Raw genomic sequence first — 21223 nt, forward strand, 5'->3', positions numbered from 1 at the left:
TTGGTCCAGGCAGCGTTTTACTGTTCTATCATAACTAAGTCAAATCACATTTTCCTTGTTTTAAACATTAGCAGCAGGAGTAAGTTAAAGTGGTAGACTTTGTACATCAGTCTATATAGCCATGATGATTCCCTGTGCTGGGGAAAACTTCTTCAGTGCAGCAGGATCAACGTCCAGAACTAACTTCCTCCGCAATTTAAGCTTTCCATATCTTGTAAGCTTCCCAGCAAGCTCACTTGCTTTTAAATGAGATCTATCTGTCTCTCATATAGCCCCCATTTTGTCCCCAAAGCTGAAGCTTATCTATAAAAGAAAGTATTTCATGGATTTCAAACTGCAGATGATCTTTGTAATCTATTTTTGGGAGCTCCCACATTAGATTAAATTCTTCAAAGACACAAGAAAGGCTGATGATAAATGATGGCATAGTTTCCTCATGTGTGTCAGCCATATAATTCTTAACTTACAAGCTTTTCTACTGCGCATTGTTATTTGCTTTGTTTAATTTGTTGTAGACAGATGTCATAAGGAAAGCTGCATTAAAAATCAGCAGACTTACAGAATGGTGTCTCCCCTTCCTGTTAAATCTAAATTCTAGCGCTGAATCTGCAGGATTTAATCTCAGATGCTGGGGTGTTATCAACATGTGTCTCAGACAAATCTGGTGCCTCCAGAATTTTGTGGAAATACAGCAGGATTTTGAAGCATGCTTAAGTAAAATAAGAATGGAAAAGCACAAATGCAAGAAACTTGCTATGAGACTTTCCATCTTAATGATGCGGGAACATACAAAAATCTCAGCTGTAAACAGTCAAACACTTGTGGTTTTGTATGCTGATGTAATTAAGATAGAAGGAGGGGACACATATGAATGCATTTCATTATATAATATCTCTTTTCCAGTCTGTCTTTTTATTACTCTGACATGACCCCCATCTCTTATTCACAAAGATGGAACATTTTTAAAAATACGATCTTTAGAGATCAATTCCTCCTCAGAGGGCAATTTGCTTCTGTGAAATGCTCACATTTATTGATTACATATCAGATGCTCAGCTTCTCTGCTAACATGACATGATCTTGAATAAAGGAACCAATATGTTATTTTTGGAAATGGTATCAGGAGCCTACATCTCCATTCTTGTAAAAAAGATTTATATGGTAAAATGCTAGCTCGCTTTTGAAAATAGGTATTGGTGCTTCTACCCCCACACTAAAAAAAATGGAAGGAAAAGATGTTTCAAGCTGCATAGGTGTATGCTTAAATGTCAAGGTAGCAGAGAAGAGCATATAGGCTTAATCTAACTTAAGTCCCACTCAGACCATCAAATAATGACCCAAACGTGACTTAAATTATAAACAGGAGTCAGGGACTGTTTCTCAGAAGAGTTAAACTTAAATGTTGAAGGCGTTTCTCAGGCCCTAATTGTGAAGCACACGCTTCAAATACCGTTTGAATTCTAAATTTAATTTCTGATTTTTATTTTATTTATTCTAAATAAAAATAAAACATTTGGGTTTGAGTCCAGTGAGCATAATTTTATTTCTGACTTCAAGACAGTTGTAGTGCCTGTGTGTGCAGCACGTCTAGACAGACAGGTGATGTTTCTTTCCTGATCAGAAACAAAAGTTTTCCTTAAGAAACAAAGGGAGGGATGAGCTAGGAACCTACAGTCCATCCCAGGCCTTCCGAAGTCTGTGGTAAAACTTCCAAGCTTTTAATACGATTTGGGTCCTAAAGCACAACTGCCTGCTGCATGCAAAGAAAGTGAAACGTATCATTGCTCCGAAATCATAGCTGTATGCCACCACTTCTAGATGCCTGTCAGGCAAATCAAGGATGTGAGTGCCTATTAGGCGCTGTGTTCAGGCAAACAGAATAGGCAGCAGTCGCACAGTTCTCAAATGCAATTAATGAACAGAAATGAAGCAGAACTTTCTGAGTAGTCAGAAACCGCACGACTGTTTAACACAGCAATGAGGTTTCATGCTTTTGTATGCAAGATTTACAGCAATTTTAATGTTTCTAGTGACACTCCGTGTTAAATGTTACAGGATATAATAAAAGTTGAATCGGAACCTAATCATGTAATTGATCAAAAGAAATTGCTTTTTTGCACTCTATCCTTGCTTTAATATCAGAGGAACTAAGGGCACAATTTGAAACTCTTAGCGAGAGAACGTATTTTCAATTTTGTTTGTATAATTTTGAGTTGAGCTTGCAGCTTAGTTAAAAAATGTGTTTTTCAGTGGCTTCTGTTTGTAACAACTTTGCTTGTCTCAGATCTCAGTTATGCAAGGTTGCAGGCTGCCTCTGTCAACAGAACCGTGAGAAAACGCTGTTCTTTCGGGAGTTTGGTCTGCAGCAGTAGGGCAATGCAGTGTTCGTCTGAGGTTCAAAATAAGGTCTCACATTCTTCAATACCATGTTTTATCAGATGATTATTATTCCTATTTCTAAGTTGTAAACATTTGATGACTTTCTGCTGTTTATCAAACAAAATGGGGAATTAACCCAATATGTTGGTTTCAACTGGTAATTGAGAAGCAAACCATACAGCACCAGCAGCTACTCATACCCTTTCTTACTAAGCATTAAAAAGGTAGTAGATAGATAGAACAGATTACAGATAAGTCTTCAGTCATCTCTGAAGGCTGTCAGGTACCTGACGTAGCAAAAATATCCAAAGCAAGCTAATTAAAACTGTGAAAGTTTCTATTTTTACTACTTTAAAAAATTAAGATTGTGGGTAAACTACAAACTGAAATCCGGGGTTAAATATTCAAATTACAATGCTGGTTTCCATCTAAATATATTGATGGAAAAGTATAACAACTGGAAAATGAAGCTGACTCAGCTCCTAAGAGCAAACACTCCAGAGGCTTGCTATCAATTCACGCTACCATCATACGGTCTTTATATCAATTTCCACTTCATCATCTTGAATCAATTACTATAGTAGCCTTAATTTCAGCCAAAGCCAATCAACAGTTCAATCACAGAATCAATTAGTTCAGCTGCTACCAGACTTACTAAGGTAAAACAACAGGTACATTTCATGTTCTGTTTCTTTTGTCTCTACCAGACCCCACTTATGTTTCCAGATTTGTATTAGCAAGATATAACTAGATCAAGAAATCATAATGCACAGTGTATATAATGCATTAACTGAGTAAATATTCAGCTTTATGATATAGCCTGAATGGGATATAGCCAATTTTGTAGATACTGTACTGCACTGCTACACACAAAAGTCTCCATCTTTCTCAGACAAATTGATTGTGTTTTTACTATGTATTTGTTTTTTCTTCCTCAATATAAGTTTATCCAAATATTTTAGTTAACCGTTTATCTGCCTATGGCGTACTTTCTCTTTCTGAGTCCAGTGTTGCAGTGACAGATACTGGATAGTTGTGTTTCAGATTAGAAAACTTTAAATTTTTCAAGGTCCTTTTTAAAGTGTCCAAAGTGCTCTGGCAATACAAAAATGCAAAGGCATAACCTTATTTTAACTGTTTAAGATATTATGTTTAATAATGTTTCATAATGTGCAGACATTTCCGCTCTTCTGTTAATATTCCACTTATTCCAAACCTGTGAAATAAAACAGTTTTTCTGAACCTGTTCTTTAGACCTCCACTTGCAATTAATCAAGCAATCTCTTTAGAGTTTCAGACTCAAGTTTTAACCTTTTTATTGTTCCCACTGTTCAAAAAATAAGACCCCCCATTTTGAACGTATGTCCAGAACTAATGTTAGAAGAAAACATCCGAGACACAAATATGCACGCCCAAATGCAAATAAAACTGTGACTATATCACTTACAAAATAGGTATACATATTGGATCTGCTTTAAATGGTATAAGGAGAAACTGTGATAACTCTTAACAAATTGTTTAGATAGGAGTTGATAAAACTTCTGAGTGAAAAGCCAAGAAGAAAAGCTATTTTGGCACAGTATTGTGGCAGAAAATGAACCGTTCTGCTGTTCAGCTCCAAAACCCTGCACAATACCAGGTTCAAGCCTGGTTTTGTGCAAGATATTCAGACACTTTGCATCTGCCACTGAAGCCTGAATTATTGTTTAATATGAAAGTGTCGTAAATTCATGATAAACAACATCTTATGTGAAGACTGTTCTTGGATATATGTGCAATGCTAAATGACAGTCGTCTTCATTCAAAAGCCTTACAAATGCAACTGGGCACACAAAAAACCCCCTACTGCAACTGACTTGAGAAATTCCCAAAGTAGACAATGGGCCATATTTAGTTATTTATTTTGTAAAACAGTCCTGTATTTTTTATTTCTCTCTCTCTCTTTTTTTTTTCCTTTCTCTTGCTGTTTATGTGTAACTTGAACATTTTGAAACCATATCCTACAGGCATGCAATCAGCAGAGTTTTTCTACAGATTTAATGTGAGCTTGAAAGAGAAATTGGTTAGCTGGACTCTTCAGTATGGGAGAAGTACATTCAGAAGCTAGAGTGAAGTCTAATCAAAGATAAGAATATTTTCCTGCCTACTTAGTTTTGTCAATGGGATTATATTGACCTTTGGTAGGTTGCTTTCCCAAGCGTGTTAAAGGTAACCTACAAAGGCAAGTAATTGGACTGATTTTTTTTTTTTAATGGTGGTTATATAGGCCAAGTATATTTGTATTTTTAATTCTTGGTGTTGTCATCTGTTTATTTGTTATCAGAAGTTACTAGGAAAAACTGAACATCAGTTATTGATTTAATGTATATTTCTAATTAACCAGAGTTGTGAGGTAAAAGGTATTAACTTACACCACCATCATGTCGTTGTTTTTCTTTCCTTTTTTAATGATGAATAAAACAATAGAAAAAAATTATTGGCAATCATCTGACCTGGAATTCAGGAAGCATTAGTATTCAACTCCCCAAATTATGCTTGCTCATTTACCATTGCACAATGGCAGAGACATGTTAACATCATAGTCTTTTTGGACCTATATATCCCCTAAAATGAACGCATTATGTGTTTGGACTGAGATTAGGAAATTCATTCTGCTTCTGTGCTGGTCTACCAAAATGAGCAACTTGAAAGAAAACCAGTCTTGTCCTGAAGAGAGACTTTACGTCATAATTTCCTTTAGCCACCATCTCACTAGAACATTTTACTTCAGCTAAACATTAGCAGCCTAGAGTGAATGACAGCAAAGCAACCTCCGCAAGTGCTAGTGTCTCCATCCCACTTCAGGTACGGCACCCTTCAACTTTTAAAAAAAGGTAGAAGGTGAGTACGTATGGGGATCTCAAACGGTATATCAGGTGTACTAGAGTGACAGACCTGTTCTGTTTAGTCAGCATTACCTGCTTATAAAGAAGACGAACATTTACTTTAGTTTTAAACTGATAATCCAAAATTTCTGACGAGGGCTGTGGTGCTAACTGACATCCAATGCAGAGGTGGGTGATGATGTCTCCTCCATTGGGTATTAGACTTATTAACAGAGCAGAACTCTGACGGTTACAGAATTACTGACAACGGTTAATGCACATATACAGAGGACATTGATTGTGGTGTTTGATGGCAAGGGACAAGACAGTGAGTGAGCTTTTTCTCATGTGGGTTTTTTTTTCCCCCACTCCAAACTTTTGCTTCTTGACTACAAAATCAGATCTCTGAAAAATTTATAAAACATAGACATACCTAAACCTACTGTGCCCACATGCTCAGAATACCACAGATCACTTTTCTACAACAGAATCTTCCAACACCGTAAATAACAAAACCACTATATACTAACCAAAACGGTAATGACCAAGGAAAAGTTTTCTTTAATTTTCCTTTGGTTTTCTTTCCTTTTGGAAGAGAAATCTCCTGCTTTATTAGAATTGCAGAGACAGTTGATAGATTTAAGTGATAGTGATACTGCTTCTAGTTACACTGGAAATCATCATGTGCTCTGAGCCACACATCAACTTATCAGCTCTTACAATTAATCCTCTTATTAAACAAGATGCTCAAGGATTATGGAATATAGTGAGTTAGTGTATGACTTTTCCATTATCTTGGTCCAAATCTAGCATAACAGACGTAAGAAAAAGAATTTCAGCATTCACCATTACAGGGTTTTATCTACCCCACTGAATATATGATGCTTCGCAGTATCTTTACTCGGAAGAGGTCCAGGACTGGAACAGTCCCAGGCTTTTACTAAGCAACACTGGAATGGAAAAGAGGAGGTATGGGGGAGGCTTGTTCTTAGGAAAGGATTTAGGCAGCTGTTATAAGACTGAGCACACCCCTGCCTTGAAACGAGAGAGAGAAATGGTGGGTAAATAGAGAAGGTGGATTTCTTAGGAAAGTCACAGGCTGTTCTGTGAGCCGCTCAAGAGCACTCATTTCCAGAGCAGTGGTTGAGCTTAATGATGTTCAGGGGTAGTCATATGAAAGGTTTTTGCTGTGACAAATTTGACAAATGATCCCTGAATACTTGAGGATGATGGCTTAGGTGGATTCATTTCAGAGCGTATGTTTGAAAAGCCTTTGAGTTCCTTTAAAGCTTACACCTACCAGACTGCTTTATATCAATACCAGAGATGAGGGAGTGGGCATGAAGAATCGGAAGGGAAGGTCAAACTTTGCCAGTTATTCTTCCTAGTAAGAGCAGTCTACGTTAGCATGCACGAACATGACTGTCACTGAAGTGTCTGGGTGGGATTACTGTTGACGATGAACTTGGAAACCATAACTTTACACTACTGTGCTAATGGAAACCATAACTTTACACTACTGTGCTAATGGGGATTGGGATCCCATTGTAACAGATACCGCTTGTATAGGCGAGACAGTATGTAGAGAAATCCTGTTCCACACAGCTAGCAGACTAAATACACTAACTAGACAAAAGCTGTCATCCATCTTTTATAGAGGGGAATCACAGCATTTCCACCTACAGGTCTTCACCAAGATTTTAGGTCCTGCTGCTTTTGTTTTAGAGTGATGTGATAGCTACAGGCATGGCTGGTGAACAGCCTGATCATGTCAGCACGTTGGAAGTGCCTACCAAGCAATGACCAGTTTTGCCTTACCGTGTAACCACAGCACAGGTTTTGGAGCTGTCCTGAAGTGATTTGCTCATGGTTGCACAGAGTCCGTGGCAGAGCCAGGAGCCAAAGCCAAAGCTCTGGCATTCATCTTGAGTGAGAAATGTCCTCCCCAACTGAGCTGTTGTCCTATTACAATGACATCCACCCATTGAACAACAGGGATGACAAGGAGCCTCTGGGGACTTCATGTGCTGCAAAGCACTGTGTCATTTCCACCTGAGATAATGGGACCCACGTGCTGGCAAATCTGTGAATAAGTGAGTAGGAGGTTGTGTGGTTGAGGAACAGATTGTTTCAATGAGAGTACACTGCTCCAAAACCCAAATCATCTGCATTTAACAGTTATCTTGTAAGCTCTTTGCGGCAAAGGCTGTGCACAGTGAATGGCTCAATGGTGATGTGACTAGGGCTCCTGGGAGCTTTTCCAGTACAAATAAGTATCATCCAGTTTAGGCCATGCACTAACACTTAAATCAAAATATCAGTGTGGAGTAAATGATGAGCACTTTTAGTAGGCCAGGACATATAAAATACGTTCTGAAAAAAGATTTTGTGTAGCAAATATCAAAACATCCTCCATATATTCAGATAAAATCACTTTATAGTAATTCTTACTCATCTTTTATAAACAAATCTACTTTCCAGATAATATTTAAGAACGTAAAAATGGAATGAAAGAAAATATATATAATCTTTTTGTCAGATTTCTTGTTTTGATTTCAGATATCACAGTATCAGAACCTTGCAGATAATTTTTTATCAATTCAATATGTATTTATTCTTAGTATGCAAGTTCTAGGACCATCATTTTGCAATCTGTGCACAGGTCATTCCATAAATTAAGTGATTTTCCACTTGAAATTTGATTTCAGAATAGGAATCCCTATGGCATTAACCTCAGCCATACATTATCTTCTTGGAAAGCTGACCTTTATTTCCTAATAAATCATCATGGGACGCAAGTCTAACGGTTGTTTTGTTTGCTCTTTTAATTAAGAGTTTTCAGTTCAAAGTAATAGACAGTAATAGGCTTGTATCAGAAGTGCATCCATTATTTCATGGACAAGAAGTAAGCTTTTAAAAAGTAAAACAAAGAAAAATGTTTGTTTTAATGAGAGTGGATCAAATCACAATATCAAGTTATCTGGTGAGAGAAGCCCTACCAAAGTAAATAACTGCTTTTCTTTGGATTAACTAAATATTGCAGCGTCAGAGCCCAGAGAATAACTGCAGCCAGTATCTATAGATGCTGTAATTGACTCAACACTAAAACACAATGACAAAGATGCAGCAGAAGAGATGCTATTTTATGTTTTATGAAATATTGTCATCTCTCCCCAGTCACGTGCATAGACATTTCTGTGCAGCAGAAAGATGGGGTGACTGACACACAGATCCTTCCTCAGACAGCAGGGGAGATGGTGAGTTCTTGGGTCTTCTGACATCCAGAGTCTTGTACCGCTCACTTCTTTTTTTGTTCCACTCTGTAGATTTTTAGTCCCATGAAAATACTCTTACATGTTGACTTTGGTAGTAATAAAAGACCATGAAACAAAAGAAATGTTCTGTTCTCTTACAAGATGTTTTGTGCTCCTTTGTTTGCACATGCTGCCAATTTTAACCAAAAAAAATTGATTAATATCTCCCCAGACGGATTGCTTTCCCTTCTGTCTTATTTTAAATTTGTACTTTTCCTGTAATGAAAAATCTTCAGTTCCTTCTTCTTCCAATGATGTTCGATGTTTGTTTTAGATGTAGTTAGTTATTATCAAGAATCCCCTGAAAATTACATCCTGTGATTTGCTACCAGTTAATCAAGACTTTGTGTGTTCCTGTCCCTTTCTCAAAATGTTAGTCAGCTCATCAAATTTGGACAAAATCAATCTGGATGTGATCGTGCCATTGTTAACTCATTAGTTCTGTCTTCTGTTCCCTGCACCGGAGCTTCCCAGGAAATCTAGCAGTCCTGAGGAAGGTTGCTCGCTTCCTCTGTGCCAAGAGAAAAACAAACTGGCAGGATCTCACCTGCACTGGTGGGTCAGAATGAGAGAGTAGGAACTTGCTATCCATCTGAAGTGCTGGGTAAATGTCAAACAGTTCAGAGATTTAAAGGATATAAACTTTTAAACATTTATATGCTGAAAAAAACCATATCCGAGAGCTGCAAAACAGCACTAAAAATGTGAGAAAACAGAGAAATCTACTACTTTCTTATTGTAGATCAACCAGGTCTAGAATAAGTGTGTATATAGCGGATACCTCAGGACAGACAGGAGTTTCTAAATCATTTGTACACTCTCAGCACAGGTGAGGTAGACCTGCAGCTGGTTTTGGAGGCAAGTATGGGCTAGCAAGTGACTAACGCACTGAATCATCTTCACTCAGAATTATTACAAACAAGTTGAGCCAGAGGCTTGAAAGATATACAGTGGTGGTAGTCCCTGTATGACCAAGTCAACCCATCTTGTTGCTTTCTATGGTCATTAGTCTACATGAAGTGGTTCAGCTCAGAGGATTGTCAAGATTTTTTTCGACTGGTGCAGGTCTTCCCAGCTCTTTTTGTGGTGACTGGAAATTTTAACACCTCCTTGTTTCTGGTCTTCCTAATTATGCTGATGGAGAGGCCTCTTTCTCTACGGAGCAAGGATATCATTTGTTTAAATGCCTTGAGTTTGGACAAAAAGATTCCAGGAATTACATTCTTCTGTATGTAGGATAAGGGGTTTTTTTTTTTCTTTTCTTTTTGTAAAGAAGAAACATGAACTAAAAACATTTATAGCCCATGTAACCAGAACACAGAGTACCACGCTCTGAATTATCATCACGGTTTCAAAAAGCAGGCAAAATAACAACCTAAGATAATAAAGATGGCCTTGTTGCATAATTTCATTTCTTGATGCTGAGTCAGTTGCTGTCCTCTTGTACAGGGAAGGACTGGATATGTCTTTTTTTTTTCATAATTAATTTTACTCTTGAAGAGACTGTCATCCACAGTCCAGAGTCACACAGCGCTAGATGATTTAAAAACTGTAGAATATGTTCAACATTTACAGTACTCTTCCTGTATACAAATAAGCTAAATTAAGGTCTCATTTTAAATCTTTAACAGTGAAAAATGATGTGAGAATTTAAGCAGGCTTCTTCAGGGATTCAATTTTACTAATCCTTGCCTTTGTTGCAGGCCGGAGACATTCTGTGAGGCTTATTACTTGTGGAAATGAGAATCAGTTAGCAGAGGGCTGGAAAACCCTTTACAAATTCTAAGGAAAGGGTTTCTTGAGCTTGAAGTCATTTGAACGAGGTTAGCTTTCCAGTCTAACTGGGACATCTTCACTCAGAAGAATTATTACAAGTAAGTTGAGACAGAGGCTTGAAAGTTTTACAGACATGGTAGTGCCTGAATGACCAAGTCCACTTATCTTGTTGCTTTCTGTGGTCATTACATTAGCCTACACAAAGAATTGGTTCAGCTCAGAGGATTCTTGAGAGCTTTTAATGTCACACCACGAAAGGAAGGCTGTATTCAATCCCTCGATGCAGAATCTAGATGGATCACACTCACTCCTGGTCTCTACTAACTAGACATGCTTGAAATGTATCTTGTCAGAAACACAACATAAACAGAAATGTAGATGTAAATGCTTCAGATTTCTTTTAATCTTTGAGATTTGTGCGTGCGATTCTGTTTGAGGGGATTTAATAAAGTCACTCAAGATAAAGTCTGCATCTCTATCTTCTGAAATACTTCTCTATGCAGTTGTTCTTTTAATTGTTACTGGATTTGAGTGAGGGGAGCTCACATTGGTTTCGGTGATAATTGAGTAACAGACAATCATTACTCTGGGGCTTATTTCATGCTTTAAAGGGGACATGAACAGGGAATTTGATAATTCAATTATAAACAACTGTTTCATGTTTACACACATTTTCCTTTTAGGAAAGGTGGAATCTTCCGTTCTCTCCCTATTCCCTCTCTGAAGAGAGACAATGACCTCCTTTTTCTTTCTGGGCAAAAGATGTAAGATGTAAGATGTAAGATGTACTCCCTGCAAATGCTTCCATAAGGGCTAAAAGATTAAAATACCATTTAGATATGAATGACATTAGGTCACTGAGAGACAAAAGCTTCTGACAAGGATTTACTTTTCATTAAAAAGATCTTAATGAGCTATTGCAGAAGAGTCTTGATCCCAGACAGTGTATTTTATGTAATATCCTCCTTCGTGGCAACTAGCTGATGATCTCTCTGACCTCAAAGCTGTCCTCAGGGCTGGGGGGCTTTGGTCAGGCTTGCTTTTCTCTGCAAATTTCCAAATGCTTCCTACAATCAGCATTAGCTCATGAGATCTTTAGAGCATAGAAGATTACTCTTTTTGTTGCTGTAATTGATTATTCTGTAGCCTCAGACATTTTTGCTAGTGCTTTTCTCCTGTAGTCTTGCTGGTAGCACTTCAAGTCTTCATCATTAAGAAAAATAGGCAGTGGATCCACTACTGCTGTTACCTGGTACACTTACCTGGAGTCCTAAGGTCGAGAGAGGAGTATTCTCACATTAAACTAGCCATCTTTTGTTTTCATGTACTCTGAAAATTCAGAAACCGACTCCAATGCGCATGCATTCAGATTAGCATGAATCAAAAGGCAATATTTTGCCCTAGGATGTCCACTTTCCAGTTGCTTTCGGGAAGAAGCTAACTTGTGTGTACCTGAGGACCAGGTATGACCTGAACCTTGACTTCCCAACAAGACAGTGACAAGCTGAAAAAAATTAATTTGCCATCTGCTGAGTGAAGAGAGGAGCAGCCTATGAGCTGCTATACAAGTCAGAGGCTTTCGGCCTTAACCTCTGCTCATGTCCAGGCAGGTTCTGAGGTCCTTTCTATTACCATCAGCCTGGCATTTTATAGCATTGGCCCGCAAAGCAAATGACATGACTGCAGTTCTTATCACCACTAAAATAAAATGCAAAAACCCACCATGGAGCGATTGAAGTACTTGCTAAGCTCTAGCACCTGCAGGACTCATTGCAGGCAACCTCTTTGTCTGAAAGTTGTTTATTTAGACTGCAGTACAGAATATTTGTCTTCAGACAGGTCTGTAAAATGCCTTCACAGACTGTTAGTACCGTATCACAAAATGGTAAAATTAAATTGTATTTATGTGGGCCCAAACTATCATTCTGCCTGCTTGACTTTTTTTCTCCATACCTATTCACTTGATTCCTAATTTCTAAAGTTCATCTATCCTTGTTGAGCAAACCAGATCCTAATGAGAACTAGGGAGGTCCAAATGTATTTGCTATTTAGTTTCCAACACTTGTTTTAGTCTTTACGGGAAATATAATACTGTCTTATTAAACCTTATTCTCTACTTTCAACAACCATCTTTTTTGGCTACAACAGAAACAGGAAGATAAGACTTTCGGCGTATTTAAATCAGTGTTTTACTGACCATGAAAGACACTATCTGCAAAACGATCAGTAATTAGCTCACATATCTCACTCCATGTGAGAGAAGCTAGCCGTACATGATAAATGTGAGCTGTATAACTGTTTAAGCTTTGAATTGGATCTGCTGAGATGCACCTGGCACTCTTGGTCAAAGTATTTCTTCTGGCTTAGGATTCAGGACCCTTATGCTATATACTTAGCATCACCCAAAATGTAGGTCACCACTGTAGAATTATGCAGGTGTGTTCACTGATACAAAGTCTTTTGCTAACTTTCAATTTCATTATAATTATTCTTAAAATGCACCAGAAATTGTATGAGTAGCAATACTGCCTCATTAAGTTTGAGAAACAGAAGAGCAAAGGTTCCCACTTAGATCAAATCAGAAGGGAGGGAGGGAGTTGTTCGTCTTTATTACAGACACTTCTGAGACAACTTTCTCCTGTCTTTTACTGTTCCTGCTACAGTCTTCCCACCTCCTCCCCAGTGGGGGAGCTGGATGCAGTATGGCTGATGTCACTGTAAGAGAAATAATCTTTACCAGTGCCGCTTCCCTGACTCCTCTGGGTGTTCCCATGATTGTGTTGCAGTGAGGAAAGTATCTCAAAGCTTCCTTAATTCTTAAGTCAGGTCCCTGAGTACTGGGGTAACTCTTGTCTTTTCTTTATACTTTCAAAGAGAGAAGCTTACAAATTCGTAAAACATCCTGTGTGGAGAGCACTGTTTCAGTAACTTTCAATGCTTTCTGTGTAGGTGAATCACCATGTCGTATATTGGCTACGGCAATTCTAAAAAATTTACTTGGAAAGGTTTGGAGAAGGTGATGACAGCTCTTCTACATGTTCTGTAACCACCACATGTCTTGTCTCTCAGTTTGCTCCTACTGTATTTCTGGATTCAGGTGTATGCCCTGACATGCTGCCACCACTTACCTTGTACCTCAGCCTACAAGTCCTGTTCCACCTACACAAGTGCTAATGAATGTGCTAATTCCTTTGATAGGAATCATACTGCCATGGACAAGAACTGGGGCAAAAGAGGTATATGTAGGACACTTCACATAATTTCCAATTTTCATTTCCACACTCTTCCCTAAAGGAGAAGTTTCCATTTGAAATTCATAGTAAAAACTGAATTTTTGGAAGCGTGAAGGCATTTCAGCTAAAATGTGTATTTTTTAGAACATCTGTGGATCAAGCTAGCTCAGTGATGGATTCTTATGAGATAGCGCATGACTTCATGAAGCAATTTACTTCTTTAGAAATACTGGCTGATATTGATTGCTGATCAAACAATCTGCAAAAAAATTGGAATTAAGTGGTGAAACAAAGACAGAGCTACAGACTCACTTTTCTTTCAATTTCTAGAATGGCTGTTGTTAGTTATCTCATATTTCTAGAAATTATAAACATCCATAATCAACATTAACCAAGCAAAAAACCTGGGAAGTCTTATGGTGTGTTAGTCTGAGATTTTATCACACCTAGGGCTTAGCAGTTTCTTTTTTTGAAAGCCCAGATGAAGTCTCCGCCAGAATGCAAGCCACAGCCTTGTGTCTGTAAATCAATGTTTCTCTGCTAGGAAGGTGAGGAAGAATTGGATATCCGAGTGCCAGAAACCAGAGCATAGCATATGACAAAGAGCGGGGAGCAACAACACAAGCCAGTGCAGTAAAGAAGACAGGAAGGATTATGCTGACCATAAGCAGATGGTCTACACTTGCCTCTTTTATCAGATTCATAAATCTGGGTCCAAAACGCCACGGCTTGTGTCTGTGGCACTGCAGGGAGCTGACAGTCATTTGGGAGGCACGCTGGGAGGCCACTGCTACCATGTAAACAGCATCGTACATCAGAGCTGCTTCAGTCTGTATGAAAAAACAGAAAGGCTTTCTTTAATGTACCTCTTTGTGCCCGGTCCCTGCTTTTCTCTACTGAGAATCATTTCCCTGGGCTGCTGTTATGGAAAAGGCCACCACTGGGCTCTCCATGGAAATCTGAGGTGTAACAAAATCCATTTTTTTGCAGCTTATACTAATTTCAGAGTATTTGCAGGTGAGCATTGGGAAGAAAACTACATTGGGTAGCTACAGGAAGAGAGAGGTCGGTGGGTCCAGCGCAGGAAGGAGTGCACGGGTAGCTCTGTGGCATGGAGGGGAGTTTTTAGAAGCCTCAGGTGATACAGCAGCCCAGGTATGTCTTAGGCCAAGCACTTTGCAGTACTCAGTCTTCTATAGTTTCCTCACGGGATTTGCCAGAGACTCTCAGCACCTCCAGGTGTGTCATTCAAAAGCACCATGCAGGTGCTCAAGCCAGTCTCTGCCCAGCCTGCAGGTTGGCGTGTCATGGTGGCATGGCATGGGGATATGTGGGAGGGCTGCCCGCGTGGGGCCCGTACTGGCTCCCCATCGCCACTCTTCTCACGGCACTTGTGGGATTGCTTTCTTCTCCACAGGGTAGGCAGGCCCTGCTTTCCAGGAGAATCAATCCTACCGAGCACCTGGTAGGTATTCCACTGGACAGGTTTCTACTGTCTCTAAGTGTCTACTGCCCTCAAGGATCTTGGTCTTTGGCACAAATGTGTGAAATGGCCCCACCGAGATTTGGCTAGGGCTGTTCCCCTGCCATACCTCCCATGCTGTCTTAGAGAGAGGTGAACTGTCCCTTTGAGGTGTCTTTTTTGGTGATTAAGTTGGACTTATACATCTAACTTCTAGTTATCTAAGACAGGGCAGATGAATACAGCCCTTAGATACTTAAATATTACTAAAATTACCGGATGCTGTTTGTGCATCTGTATTTCTTTTGAGAATGGGTTTATTGGTTTAAAAACATGCCCAGTAAGCCCCAAACTGAGATGGCACACCCCGTCACCCTTTATCACTGGGAAGTTTTAGAAAAATCTCACCTACACTTGCATTGTGCTTCAGTGCTCTCATGTGTGAGGTGGGAATGGCCATGTTTCGCTTAACGCACAGGGATGCTGTAGAAAGGAAGTGCTTACCTTTCTTGTAAAGCTACTGAATAATTAAGCAGGGGCCTTAAAAAAAAAGTACTAACTCTGCAGATGAGAAACTGGACTCATTTATATGAACTGCAAAGCTAATCCATTTTTTATTCCTTTCCCATGCAATTCCTTTGGGAAATTAATAGATTTGATTCTTTGTCTGTTTCATTTACCTAAGTAAATTACAACAGCATCAGTCTTATCAACATTGGAGGTTTTTGCTGGCAATCAAATGTGATCTGAATTTATCAACTGATCTTAATATACTGCAGATGAGGAATCGCTCTTGACACGCTAGTCAGGATCTGCCCAGAACAATGCTCCCACAATCAGAGCAAATTGAAAACATAATAAATGGTGAGTCAAACAGGAGGAGACAATAACAGCTGTTCTCAGTGTCAAGTGTCTTAAAACAGATAGTTGTTCCAAGCGAATCTGGAGACTAAAGACCTGATGCAAAATACCTCAAAATCAATGGAAAGATTCCCATCAATGTCAATGGACTTCAGATCGGTTTTTACATTAGACTGGGGACATGTCCATTCAGGATTGAATTTTACTTGATCACTGGAGTCCCAGTCTGCCCGGGTCCCAGGCCTAGAGACTCTGGAGATACGTGGTAAAAATGCTTCAGCACCTCACTTTGCACTCCTACCTGGGACCACCGATGCTTTTACTTGATAACATGGTGCATCCCACAGTGTTTGTACGTTGGCAGCATTACCAGACTCGGCTGTTTGAATCTCATGCTGGTGTAACTTGTTACTCATCCATCCTGCCGTGGAGCAACTGGGAGGTTATATTACCTCCCTTAGCCTTTTATTTCTCCCCTCACTGTTGTTCTGGTTTAGGGCCTGGGGTTGCACGGATGAACAAAAAGTCTCCTCATTTTCTGAAGCAAACCGCCTTATATTAATGTCTGTACTTGTGCATAAGAAGAAAGGGACTAAGAGTCCTGGAACTTGTTTTTCTGTTTTTCATATTCTATTTAAATTATTGCAAAGAAACCCAAAGACCTCATTAGAACAACTATGCCTCTGTGTGCAGTTTGCACATAAAATGGGACATGAACTCAAAACTGTCTTGGTCATGCCCTGCTTACTTCCCACAAGCTGATATCAGGGCAAACAATATAGATCAACCAGAAGGGAGAAATCCTGAGTTAACAATAGGACATGTAATCCTGATCTCCTTATACCGTGCAGCTTGTCATAGCCTTATTGTCTAATGAAATATAGCAGTATTGCAGCTCTCCATCAAACCGAATAAGCAGAACTTGCTATGAATATTTAAATGATCACAGCCAACTAGGAAGATGCTTTCCTTAGTGCTCATGCTGTTTCAGAGCATCAAGGACACTAAGAGATTACAGAGATGCAAAGGAGAGGATAAGAGTCAGAGACACAAAGGAGAGCATAAGAATCTAGTAAGAACTTTGGTTTTCCTAGTTTTACAGTTGGATGAATGCAGGTGAATAACTATGTGTGAATAGCTACCCTTGCAGGTCTTGTGTATTCACGTCAGAAGTTCCCAGGGACCGCTTTCTCCCCTGCTTTGCATATGCGTGAGCACAATGGCACTACCCAAAAAAGCAACATTTTTTTTTAAATGCTAGAGATAGCACACATAATACATTTCTCTTCAGGATGTTAGGATGTTTCAAAATTTTCCCTGCAATCATCTGCAATAAATTCTATTTCATATCACTTTGAACTCTACTCAGTACATAAGATACATTATCTTATATTGCAAAAAGATGGCAACCCTTCACCCCACAAAACCGAATGGAGTCCTGCTGCCCATGTAATTGTTCCTATTCTTTCCTTTACTTCTTGGGGGAGTGATAGGGAGGAAGTCCTAATTTCCTGGCTTGATAAAACCTTTCATTTATCTTTAAATTATATCTTAAAAGCCAGAGTTGCGGTAGATGGTGGAAATGAAGAGAAAGGGCACTTTTCCAATTTAAAAATGCTATTACCTGTCCACATGTACAATACCTTTCACTGCAGGTTATAAATCGTATACCTGCTCTGAAAGTTTTTATTTCCTGTTATGTTCTTCACTCCATCCAGAACATTATTAGAGAAATGAGGCAGCAGTATATACATTTGACAACAATAAGATGAATGGTGTTAGCTGGACGGCACCGTGATGGAGAATTGTCACTCATCTCTAGAGCTGCCCGGCAGTGGTTTGTCACACAGATGAGTGCAACATTGGTTCATGGGGCAAATAAACTTTTGGACAGAAGCAGGTAAAAGGAATTCTGTTTTGGGGATGCTTCTTCAGCATTTGCATTGTGAAATAAAACAGTAACGGGATTGGTTCACATCTGCTAGAACAGCATTGCGAAGCACGCTGTAGACGCCCCTCCATCATTGTGGTTGTGCACTTACTGTCATCATGCCGTCAAGGAGGCCAGTCTCTGGTTTTGGTGGCGCCTGCAGACGCTCCATTGACCATTTCTCAATGACTGATGAAACTTGCGGGTTCTCGATGTTGAGCAGGCGAAACCCTGTCATATTTACTCCGCTGTACCTGTAGGGTTCCAGGTCTAATGCAAATAGATCCTAAATCATCATTAAGAAAACAAACAAAACCAGATGTAGTATTTTTAAAGCAGAATGTTCAGAAGGTACAATTACGCCAAAATTGTATTTGTTTTTCAATCCAAAGCTCAAGTGCTGTTTTTTTTTTCCCTGTGAACGCTCTGCTTGCCCTCAAAGCCTAGTCATGACCGCTTCACTTATAAATCTGAATAAACCAAAGCTGTGTGAAATTTATGACAAACCACATATCTGCTTTGTTGGAATGTAAAAATCAGTTCCTCACAACAACACTATTTTGCAATCAACCTGCACAACAGTATTTAATTTTAATTTATAGCAGTCCTCTAACAGTGTTGCAGCTCTGACAAACCAACATGAGGAACTAGCCAGCCAATGTCAAGCTTATTTCTCAACTCGGGGAAGGAAAATTCCAAGAGATGTCGAGAGCGATACACTTTTACTACTTATGAATCCCATTTTTCTCCTGCCTTGCCTCCTTCAGGTGACTTGCTGCCAGTATGTCTAATGGACGTGTCAGGCCAGTGCACAGTGAGACTATGCATTTCAGTGCTCGGCATTTACAGGGCAGGAAAATAATGGATATTCTAAGTGATAGAATTGTGTGGCACACTCCACAGCTGTATTTATCAGGCAGTGAAAATATGATAACTGCTTTTCAAAGCCTGAAGGCTGTTTTTCAAAACAACTTTTTGCTGATCCCAGCAGGCCAGTAAAATGACAAATGCGTTGGTCATGGTTTAATACCATAGTAACCATCAAAATGTCAACATTTACAATACCACAACGCTGAGATACCACCAGCACTGCGTACTCCTCTATACTATCTCATGCATATTGTTGATGGTGGTTACCATTTTATGTTAGATTCACTGCTATTGTATAAAACTGTAAGTTCCACAGTAAATCCTAAATTTTCACATCTTCCTTCATGTTAAAATGGGCTCAAAGAGAACTATTTCAAGCTACTACTTCAAGTTCCAAACAGCTAGAGAGTCTTTTCTGACTAATGAATTGACTATTGGATTCAAAATGATTTTTCACTTCCACATAAAATTTTATATGGAAAGGAAATAAAGAATAAGCTGATGCACATGAACAGATGTAATCCAGCCCTCTAGGATTGTTCTAGCAATACTGATTCTTTGCTGTCTTTCTAGTCTATAATGCAAACGGACATTAAGCATGGATTGAGTTATATTTATACATAGCATATAAGTTAAAATATAGGAAAAAAGTGCTGAAACAAGTATTTATAGATTTGTAGAATAAAAGAAAATTTAGGGTTTTTCTTTTACTATAAAATTTGCCATGTGATTTTATACATATGTGATTTTGTGTTTTTATAAGTAAATTAAACATTTTAGCAACGAACTGCACCGCCCACGGTGCTTGCCCTCGGCTCCATCGCAAAGCCATTCATTCATTATTTTGTTTCACTCTGATCCACCCATACCGATGGCTCCTCTTTAAACACAATACTGCAATTAATTTTCATCGTATTAAAGTGTTAGCCAGCCCCACAGATACTGCAAAACAGCTTCCTTACAAAATTGTGACTCCTGATATTACAAAGGAATGTTAGTACTCATTCTCCAGGGGTTTCCTTGAATAATGGCAAAAAAGATCTCCTAGAAAAAGTGTAAATTTTTAGTCATCTTTTCTGCCACAGAGAAAATTCACCCCCAAATCCTTAGTGTTCCTTACCAGTGTTGTAAAAAAGTAGTGGTAGTATTCGGTCATCATTCCCATGGAGAGAATCTGTTGAAAGAAGTTGAAAGGTCAATGTACTTTACACTGGATGCTTTCAGTGTACTGCACTGTCTTTTGAAAAGCATGGGTTCATCTGGAACAATACGTTACAGGTTATGTAAACTTGATTACAATAAAACCTACATTTTTCTTCAGGAGCAAAAAATATATTGTATTTAATTTATGTTTTTATCACCTTTGCTCAGGAAAGAGATTAAAGATTGTGGAACTTCTAGGACAAGAAAAATGACTAGCGATAATGAGGAGATGATTTTTTAACAGTGAAATTCTTTAGTCTGCAGTTTAGAAGTGTTACAAAGGAATTTACTGGCAGACAACGGAATTTGTAGGGAAAAGTACTTAGGTGCAGGGTTTTTTTAATTCTGCATTATCATGTGAGAACAAGACACTCGGTGAGCGCTCACTGAAGTAAACCAGAAAACCAAAAAGAAAAAATCTTCTATAAATGCCTTTTGTTCCACCTGGGGAATGCAGGTCTGCAGGAGGTTGTCAAAACAACCAGTATGAAAGGATTTCTAGTCTGGATTAATTTTCCAGAGTCAGACCTTTTGAAGGTCTGCAAGGTAAGGATGGCGTTTAAAAGCATACTGACTGGCCACCTCGGGCAGAAGAGGATGAAGTTTCTCTTCCTAGCCCTCACGTTGCAGGAAACTTTGAGAGGGATGTGTTTTGTTCCCTCAGCCCCTCTCCAAAAATCGTTAGCAATGCTTAAATAAAAAACCATGCCTGATGGTGTATAACAGGATGCTCTACAGTTTCAGCCCAGCATCACCTACGCTTGTTGCTGTGTCCATACACACTATTACCATGATGCAAGCGTTTTGCCCTCTCTGGGATCTTGTGAGGAGGAGGAGGAATTATGAGCTAGGAAACTACTGAAGAATTCATTATCATGACAGTAACACAGACAAAGGTTAAATGTTATTCAGTCTTGATCACAGTAATGTAAGCATCTGCTATTAATAGTATTTTAGGACACTTCTAGCAGTGCCTGAATAGCTGTTTGAAAGACAGGGGAAAATAGTGTGATTTGGCTTGCCAAAATTCTCTTTCATGGCAAAAGCCTCTGAAAACCAGTTGTGTGATTGTGTATGGCAATTCCTCACACAAAAAAAGGGAAGAACCTAAACTTTCTAAGCTGCAATAGATAATAAAAACAGCTCAGTGTTAATCACAAACAACCAAGCCATTTCCAGCCATTAAAAATCAAGACAGAAGGCAAGTATTTTCTTGAAATGCTCCACTGAATTTACATGTGAGAATTGCCTTTTTTATTTCTTATTTTATTAATCCTCTTCTATTCTATTTCTTAGAGTTATTTTATTACCTGTAGAAATGAGCAATCTAG

General features: G+C 38.9%; 1 protein-coding gene across 4 annotated transcripts in view; it reads right to left on the reverse strand.

Annotated features, from left to right (window-relative positions):
- The window catches only part of GRIK1 (glutamate ionotropic receptor kainate type subunit 1), a 171686-nt gene that overhangs the window by 39666 nt on the left and 110797 nt on the right, over window positions 1-21223 (reverse strand). For all 4 annotated transcript variants that reach the window (XM_076352726.1, XM_076352735.1, XM_076352745.1 and 1 more), the window contains exons 5-7: window positions 19810-19863; window positions 17932-18105; window positions 14253-14396 (exon numbers count right to left, since the gene is read on the reverse strand). In XM_076352726.1, coding sequence (XP_076208841.1) covers window positions 14253-14396; window positions 17932-18105; window positions 19810-19863 — 372 coding nt within the window. The remainder of the gene's footprint in view (window positions 1-14252; window positions 14397-17931; window positions 18106-19809; window positions 19864-21223) is intronic.

The sequence above is a fragment of the Aptenodytes patagonicus genome, chromosome 1, assembly GCF_965638725.1.
Source record: "Aptenodytes patagonicus chromosome 1, bAptPat1.pri.cur, whole genome shotgun sequence".
Taxonomy (NCBI): Eukaryota; Metazoa; Chordata; class Aves; order Sphenisciformes; family Spheniscidae; genus Aptenodytes; species Aptenodytes patagonicus.